At 26.8% G+C, this 8,813-nt stretch overlaps 2 protein-coding genes across 9 annotated transcripts in view; one reads left to right on the top strand and one right to left on the bottom strand.

The window, feature by feature from the left end:
* Window positions 1-110: 110 nt before the first annotated feature.
* LOC126910274 (glycosylated lysosomal membrane protein B-like) lies at window positions 111-3,802 on the top strand. Of its 3 annotated transcripts, none has more exons than XM_050692693.1 (7): window positions 111-377; window positions 441-707; window positions 1,150-1,347; window positions 1,820-2,044; window positions 2,303-2,583; window positions 2,644-2,841; window positions 3,634-3,802. In XM_050692693.1, the coding sequence occupies exons 1-6, from the start codon at window positions 318-320 to the stop codon at window positions 2,810-2,812; spliced, it is 1,200 nt and encodes a 399-aa protein (XP_050548650.1). In that variant the 5' UTR covers window positions 111-317; the 3' UTR covers window positions 2,813-2,841; window positions 3,634-3,802. The 3 variants fall into 3 exon arrangements, with proteins under 3 accessions (XP_050548650.1, XP_050548649.1, XP_050548648.1); XM_050692692.1 differs by having other exon boundaries at window positions 2,644-2,847; XM_050692691.1 differs by lacking the exon at window positions 3,634-3,802 and having other exon boundaries at window positions 112-377; window positions 2,644-3,349.
* A 360-nt stretch (window positions 3,803-4,162) lies between these two features.
* Window positions 4,163-8,813, bottom strand: part of LOC126910264 (uncharacterized) — a 16,205-nt gene continuing 11,554 nt past the window's right edge. For 5 of the 6 annotated variants that reach the window (XM_050692672.1, XM_050692677.1, XM_050692675.1 and 2 more), the window contains 2 exons: window positions 5,822-7,583; window positions 4,163-4,554 (listed from right to left, as the gene is read on the bottom strand). In XM_050692672.1, coding sequence (XP_050548629.1) covers window positions 4,472-4,554; window positions 5,822-7,583 — 1,845 coding nt within the window. In that variant the 3' untranslated portion in view covers window positions 4,163-4,471. The remainder of the gene's footprint in view (window positions 4,555-5,821; window positions 7,584-8,813) is intronic. The other variant, XM_050692674.1, reaches the window with a different exon arrangement.

The following is an 8,813-nucleotide window of genomic DNA, read 5'->3' as shown; positions in this document are numbered from 1 at the left end:
ACATAAATTCCCAGAACTTCGGTTAACAGTCTGTTTTCAATTGTTCACTGTTCCTAAAGCACTACATATATATATTATCTATAGACTGTTACCATTATCGTCGCCCAATGACGGTTACAATTCCAATCGGATGAGTAAACACAATACAATTATTAATAGAGCTTCAGGAAAACAAAGATCAACATTTTTTACACAGTTTTGTCAAATTAATGTAATATTTTTTTCAATTTTAAAACCAATATTACTGTAAAATTTTGGTTTGAGATAAGTGTAAAATTTAAAAAACAGCTATAAGGAATTATTTTTATTAAATTATAATGCAGAGTTTAATTTTAATTTTTGCAATAACTATTTCTTTGGGAATATGTGAAAGAAAGGTAATTTTTCTCCAGTAAATTACGTTAATTTTTTGTAATCTAAAACAAATAATTATTTTTCAGTTAAATGTTGAATATAATCCAGGTTGTCCTTTATCATACCCAGAAAATTGTTCACAATTATTGAAACTTGCCTATGTCCGAGCTGATGGTGCTAATGACACAATTCATTTTATATTTGGTTTTACATATAAACCATCATTGATTATTTCTAAGACTAATAAAAATTCTGAAATTAAAATTAATTATGACGAGTTGAAATCTAACACAGCAAATACAATTTTATTTTCAGAAGTTCCTTTATATACTTTTGCTACGGTTTTTAATAATGTAAGTAATTCATAGCTGATTAATAATAGTTAAGAATTTATTGATTTATTATTTCCTTTTAAGTTTTATATAATATTTGCATTAATACCATGCTTCTCACAAGTTAATTATTATACATTTTTTATAAGTTAATTTATGAAAAATTAGCCATGACAATTGTACTTTCTTTTGATTTAGTAATCTAAAATGATTTTTTCTATAATATCTCTAACTTTTTATTCTAATTTAAAAATATACAGCTTAGTCTTTAGAAAATTAAACATTTTTGGTTGAATTAAGTTCTTATTTTAAAACACATATTCTGGACTATTCCCATGTGAGTAATAAAAATTATATCAGACTACTTCTCTGTAAATATTCAATTAGTTCATATTATCTAGCCAAGCCTTATAATTTTAAATTAGTTAAATAAAATTTGATTGGACAAATGTATATTTTTTAGTTGTATGAGTATGTAGATGTAAATGATACAGCACGCCTTGAAAATGGATCAAATTTTCTTACCATGGATTTTAGAAAATTTCAAAATTGGACTGTTAATCTAATGGAAAATGATAATAATGAGACTGTGCATGTTAAAATATCATCTAATTTATATCGTGATGTTGGTATAACCAAGCGTGGAAATGTTTCAATTACAGTAAGAAACTTCATTAAATACCTTTTTAAGGGTTTAACTATTATCTTCTTAATAATTATTAAAATTAATTTACTGACTTTTGATGTGTTATTTAGTAAAAAATATTTTTAATTCAATTATTCTAAATTCTAATAAAATTTTTATATGTACATAAATGCTTTTTCTCGTTAATTTTAAAAGAAACAAAAATAGTAAGTTAAAAATATATTTTACACATCCCCATAATATATTATTCATTAATGGTAAAATTAATTCAGCAAAATAAAAATTATTTAAAACTTAAATGTAATCCTACATTTTTAGTAAATTCATAATTGGGTCAATATTTGATTTATAATAATTTAATTAAAAAGCTTAACATAAAAAATTGTCACTTTATCATGAATAATAGCATTGTAAAACATTTTTTAGTTAGAATTCTTCCAAAATAATTATTTATATTCAATTTTAAATAAATATACCATTATTTTAGTTAAAAGTTTATGCAAAAGAAGATAAAGGACTAATGTTTCCTCATTTAATACATACACCTGAATCTAGTGAATTAACACTTACTCTTGATCACTTAACATTAAATAATCCTAAATCACGTTATGCAGTAGAACTACTTACTCTTAGTTCATACCCCTACAATGCAACTGAAAAAATGACCCTTAAGACTTTCAATGATGACAGCAGTTCTGGTGGTGTGTTTTCGGTAAGTTAAAAATATTTTTAATTAAATATATCTATTAATTAAAATTTTTATTAAAAATATAATTTTTTTTTAATAATTATGATACAAATTATTTATAAATTTTTATTTACTTAATGCCGCAGGGCATGCAAAATTTTTGTTCTGGTTAGAACTCCTATCATACTTACACTTGTGTAATCTTATTTTAATTATTCAGAATTCTTTAAAGTATTACTTCAATTTTGTTATCAAAACCTAACATATATATTTTGTTTTAAGAGTTATTTAATTGATGCTAAAGGAGAAGATTTGGAAGGAGGTGGTTATTTGACTTGGAAACCAGTGGTTTTTAAAGCTTATGATACACATGCATTTAATTCATCATCTACTACACAATATAGTATTGAAGATCATTCAAATCAAACTGATTGGATCAAGTCAACATTGTTTAATTTATTTGGTAATCAATTGTTTGAACAACAATTTATGATGAAAGCTTTAAATATTTCATTTGGAGAACCTAATGATGGATTTTATTCCAAGTCAAATTATCTTTATTGGTAAGATTAATTTTCTAAGAAGTTTTTTAAGTAAACTAATATAATTAATATCATTTTCAGGACATTTTTGGCAGGAGTTGGTGCACCACCTAATGGAGGGTTGGGTTTTTTTGAAGTTTCAATTATAGCTAGTCTTCTATTACTGTTGACTATTACCATGATCTTGGTATTTTGTGTATTCACTCGTTGGATATCTAGTAAACGGCAATTAATAATTTATGGGCAATAAGTATCCATGACTGTCTTTAAAAATTATTAGTAAATGTATAAAGTTTCATATTAATATGTATTAATTTAGGTATAATTTTCTAATTTATTGTTTTGCTTCATAATAATGAGCTAGTCCTATAAATTTAAGACATTGTTGACAAATATGTGATTTTTTTATGGTACTAAATCATTCCTAACTAACAATTCTAAATTACTTGTGACAGGTGATCATTATCATAGTTTATCCTTTAAATGCCTTAATAATAAAAAAAATTTAAGTTTTCCATTATTACACTTGTAAAAGTAACAATTTCTTTTTTTTTTTAATTTTTTAATATATAATTGCTTATTGTTAGTAATTTTAAATTGTATGAAAGATAAATATTTGTTAATAATTTGACCCACATATATATTTATTTAATTATTCTAATAATTAATAACTATTTAATTTGCCTAAGTTTATCAAATTATTATAGTTATTAATGTGTTAAGAACTACACTGTCTCCTTAATAGTGATTTCCTAATTTTTTGTTAGGTCATACACCTTTGATTAAATGTTTACTTTCACTAAAAAAGTTTTAAATTATGTGTAAAATAATTGTTCAAAGGAGTAACTATTTTGTAAATTTAAGAATGAAGTGGCAATTTCCTATAATTAAGTTAAATACATTTTAAGTTCTTGATATGGTTAAATCAGCTTTAATTAGTTAACCAGAACAATTTTCATTCATAATTAAAATAGGATATTATATCCAATTTCTAAATGTCCCTTAAATAGTTTTACCAATAATTTATTTTAACATTCAAAGATCATACTAATATTTTTCATTTATAATTAGTTCATTAAGATATGCTTACAATGAAACCAGGGTGATGTTTGAAGTTAAGTGAAATTTTTTTATAATTTACCAGAATATAGTCTTCAAACATGTATTAATTATAGCATTTTATGTATGATTGTTCAAAATATTGTTCTATAATAAAGAACGTTACTTTGTAATTTATGAATCTTACAGTTAAATTTTTTTGTTTTTTATGCCAAACAGATATTTTTTTTAAGTTAATCTATTTTTATTTTATTGTGTAATTAAGGTTTATTAATATAAAGGGTTACTTTATATTTTCAATACATGAATTTTATCAGTATTTATTTTGATCTACTTGTTTTTAATCAAATTATAATATTGTTTGTATATTGTAGACTTATTTAATTGTTTAAAATGTTTTAATTTGAAAATATGTTGCATTAAGTTCCATACATTTTATTAATTATACTTTAAGCTTTATTTTTTTATGTAATATTATCAATAATAATTACATTATAATAATGTTCATTTCTCTTAATTAGAATTAAAACAAAATTATGTATTCTTGCTTAGTAGAGGAATATATTTTCAATACTAAATAATATAATCACTTTATATGTAATGAATGCACATTGGTATATAAAAAAAATACTAAATTTATCCATTATTTTTATTCATTATATACTAAGTAATAATAAATCATTCATACCGACTTAAAAATAAATCAATACATTTATCTTACATAATATTATTTTTTAATATTTGTTAATAATATTTTACTGTCAAAAAAGTTTATACTTAAATCTATATACTTTTAACTTCTAGTGGATTAAAATATATACATTTTTTTTTTAAACTGCTACTTCCTTAGTTATGAGATTTCATCATTTTTGGTAGATTGTTGTTGAGTTGGTGCAACAACGGAGTTTTCTTCTGCACCAAGTTTCTCAGAAGCTAGAAAAATTAAAACTTTATTTTAATGACGGTGAATAAAAATGTATTTTCTTAAATGAGTATATGAATAAAAAAATATTTTAATATGTACATTGTGTTTGGAATAAAAAGTAGCCATATTATTCTATACATAGAGGGACGGTATGCTTGAGTCAGCAACGCAGCAGTGATTGACGCACATTGCCTTGAGTTCGAAACTTGGGGTCTCAAAAGTCACAGGATTCATTTGCTGAATGAGAGATCGGTTCAATTTTTGGAGTCGCCATCCCTCTCCACGGAGATGGACTAACCACCCATGTTGGAGTATAAATGGTTAAGAAACCTCCTCTATGGCCCTTAATGGACCGATAAAGCGATAAAAAAAATTTATATTATTCTATACATAATAAATAGAATTTTTGTATAGGGTTAGAAGTTATTTTTTAAATATTTATCTTTAGAAACGTAATCTTAATTGATTTTAACTTTAAAAATTGATTGCTATTTTATTACAAAATTTGATTAAGAGTACTTTTTACAAGGTACTATTTATAAAGTAAATACTAAAAATCATGGGGGAAGTAATTATGAGATGCATTTATTCATAATGGTAATGATTTTGACAAACTTTTTTTTGTGATATACGAAGAATTAACTTTATCAAACTATTACTGAGTTATACTAATTTGTTATAAACGATGACACTATATTTATTTTTCACTTTTTTGTTTTTTATGACATCGCTATCACAGTCACGGAGTGTTTATTGTCAATTATGAATATCAATAGATATAATTTCTGCATTGGCAGTTAGTGTATTTATAAACTCACAATTGTGTCTTACTACTATTAATAATAAAGGCTATATATCTGCGAATATCGTCATAAAAAACCAATTGGCTACTTGTATTTGTAATCCCTTATGTATTATACATGTATATTAACTTAAAAAAATTTGAACCTTCAAATGTTTATATCTTATAATAAACAATAAAAATTTGTTTATATATATATATATTTATATAATATTGATGACAAACGCATGTACAGGTATGAAAACCAAAAATAAAATTATACAGGAATAGTGTGGTGAATGCGTTACAACAGTCTAGTCTCAAGACCATAGACAACGGGATAAGCGAGAATAATAACACATGGCGCGTGGAGAGTTACAAATATACAAACTTACAAACATACATACAGGTGGAACTAATTTAAGCATGTTATAAAGAAAATAATAAAAGTTTGATTTCAGCATAAAATAATTAAAAACTTTTTCATAAAATACCTGATATTACAGCTTCTACAGGTTTTTCTTCACCAATTGTTTGCTTGTTTTCATCATTTCTTTCTAGTGAACCAGTCACAGATTGGTGTTGATTGTATGCATTAGTTTCAGATGGTTGATTTGGATCTGAATGACTAGCAGAACCTATTTGCTGTGGAAAAGCCATTCGTGGTGGCGGTGGTGGATATTGTTGATAAGGTGTTTGATAATATGGATGTGGTGAATACTGAGGATATGGTTGAGGAGGATAACCATATGGTGGTCGTGTTTGCAAAACTTGTGGTGGGTAAGGTTGCTGTTGTGGATACGGAGAGAAATTATTAGACTGATGATTAGCAGATGATGGAGTAGATTGAGGCTGCTGAGGTTGTATAATATTAGGATGTGAATAATTGGGCGTAGCTCCGTTATTAGGAGTTTGATTTGGAGGATACATATTGGGTAAAGAAACTGGAACATTTGGTGGAGTTTGAAATGGAGGTAACTGAGAAAATGACTGAGGTATAGGAGTAGGGTATATATGATTAGCAACATGTGTATTAGGTGTAGGGAAAGTTGGTGTTTCTGGATTTTTTGGCGGTGATTGTGTTGTAGAAGATACAATATTTGAAGTGGAATCTGAAGCAACATGTGTTTCGACAGATTGAGCAGGTGGTATGATTGGAGGATGCACTACTGAAGGTGTTTGTGTTTCTGTGGGTGTAGAATATTGTGGTTGAGATGATGGTGGAGACTGTGACTGACAAAGTAATTGAGGCTGAGGGTGCAACTGTTGTGTTGGTTGTAATTGTGTTTGGGTTGGAGATAATGTTGATGTATGTTGAACAGGAGGTTGTTGCAATTGTGGAGCTGGCGGTATATTTATTTGTTGTGGAAGAGATGGTTGATGATCAGGTAGAATTCTTTGTGAAAGTTGTTGAATAGCTGGATTTTGAGTACCATTTTGTTGTGAAGGTAGCTGCAGATTTGGCATTTGTGACTGAATGGGTACTTGTTGTTGAGAATGTTGCATTTGTGGTTGTTCTTGCAGTGGTTGTGGATCGGAAATTTGTTGTTGAACTGTCTGTTGTGATGGTGTTGGTTGTTGCTGAATTGATTGTAGTGTTGGTTGTTGTTGCTGTATTGATTGTGATGGAGGTTGTTGCTGAATTGATTGTAATGGTGATTGTTGTTGCTGGACTGATTGTGATGGTGGTGGTGGTTGTTGCTGAACAGTTTGTTGTTGTAGTGGTAGTGGTTGTTGCTGAACAGTTTGTTGTTGTTGTAGTGGTAGTGGTTGTTGAGATTGTGGTGACTGAACTAATTGTGGCGACTGAACTAATTGTGGCGTTGGTGGTTGTTGAACTATTTGTTGAGTTGAAGATTGAATTGATTGGTGTGTTTGCTGCTGCAAAGAACTCTGTTGTTGAGATAGGTGATCAGGTAGCTGTGAAGGTTGTTGAACTTGTGACACTTGATTAATTGAAAGCTGCTGTAGTGATGGCTGAGCAGGGATCTGTTGTTGAAAAGATTGCTGAATAGTCTGTATTTGCTGAATTGAATGATGTTCTGGATGCATTTGAGACAATAATTGTGTGGGTGGAAATGTGGAGGATTGAATAGATGTCTGTTGCAAATTTGAAGGTTTGGATTGAACAGTAGAATCTTGTTGTGGAGTTTCCAATTGTTGTAAAGGTTTTTGTTGTAATGAAGTTGATATTTCTCCATTTTCTTTAGCAACTGATAAATTATCCTTGAAATTTTCATTCTTTGTTAGAATTGGCTATAACAATTATTAAAATAGTTGATTTAGTGTTAATACTATTTTAATCAATTAAACAACATCCATAATATAAATAAATATAAAGAGTTTAACTTATGTTTGAATTCAATTATTTTAATTTAGCAGCTTAATTATATATATTTTTAGCTTCGATGCAAAGCTGAGAAGGTATTAATTTTACCATGATATGTTTATTTTTTTGTGTCTGTCACTACTTTTTTTCAGCTATCACTGGACCGATTTTACTCAACGATCCGTTAAAACATCACAAATCGTATTTAGTTTAAGACATTACCTTGAAAAATCAAAAACTTTTCCTTTGTTCCCCGCAAATGATGGAAATCTCTTAAAAAATGACGTTTTTTAAAATTAATAATGTCGACATCACGTTCATTATTTTTTCTAAAAATTCCCATAACTTGAATTGAAAAATGAACAAATCAAAATAATTAAATTTTATATTGAAATATTAAGTAATTCCCTTTTATTTGATATAATATTTTTGAAAATCTGACCCTTTACATGTCACAAGAGGGGATTCAAAATAGCAACTTTTTTAACTTAAATTTTGAAAATGTTTCAGAAATACTGCATCTTTTAAACATATGTCAAATTAAAATTTATGTTACGTACTATAAATTAAAAAAAAAAATTTGTACCAAAGTCCTATTTTTTACGTACAAATGGCTGCCGTAGTTAAACCATATGTTACTTTTGTGTTAAAATTCAAATTTTTTTTGTTTATTTCAAAATACCTTATAAGGGTTTGCCATAGTAATGAGTCCACCAATAAATATATAATTTACATGAATCTAACTTACATTAATTATAAATTTATACTTATTTTGCCTCATCAAAGTTAAGAAAAGCTTTTTTGAATTTTTGAAATCATAAAAATTTGTTTAAAAGTAGAACATTTTCAACTTAATTCTTGAAAATGTTTAGGGAATACTGTGTCTTTTAAATATATGTTAAAATAAAGCTTATTTTAGATACTTGTATTTCAAAAAAAAAAAATTTGTACTGAAGACCTATTTTCTATGTGCAAATGGGAGTCGAAGTAGAACAAAAATTTAGTTTTCTTTGCTTTTAGAATAAACCACCAATTTCTTAAAATTAAACACTATCTACAGATTTGCATCAAAGCGTTAATGATATTATAATCACTGTCAGAAATCATCTCAACTTGACCCAACTATGCCACGTCCCTACTGTGCTACCGTTTTTTTT

This window comes from Daktulosphaira vitifoliae, unplaced genomic scaffold (assembly GCF_025091365.1).
Source record: "Daktulosphaira vitifoliae isolate Bord-2020 unplaced genomic scaffold, ASM2509136v1 Scaffold_1, whole genome shotgun sequence".
NCBI classification, from domain to species: Eukaryota; Metazoa; Arthropoda; class Insecta; order Hemiptera; family Phylloxeridae; genus Daktulosphaira; species Daktulosphaira vitifoliae.
Note: the sequence above shows the minus strand (reverse complement) of the source record. Positions and strands in the feature narration are given on the sequence as shown.

Coding starts and splice junctions, on each gene's coding strand:
- LOC126910274 (XM_050692693.1), top strand. CDS start 318: ATGCAGAGTTTAATTTTAATTTTTGCAATAACTATTTCTTTGGGAATA. Junction 378..440: donor TGGGAATATGTGAAAGAAAG/GTAATTTTTCTC, acceptor ATTATTTTTCAG/TTAAATGTTGAATATAATCC. Junction 2,045..2,302: donor GTTCTGGTGGTGTGTTTTCG/GTAAGTTAAAAA, acceptor TTTTGTTTTAAG/AGTTATTTAATTGATGCTAA.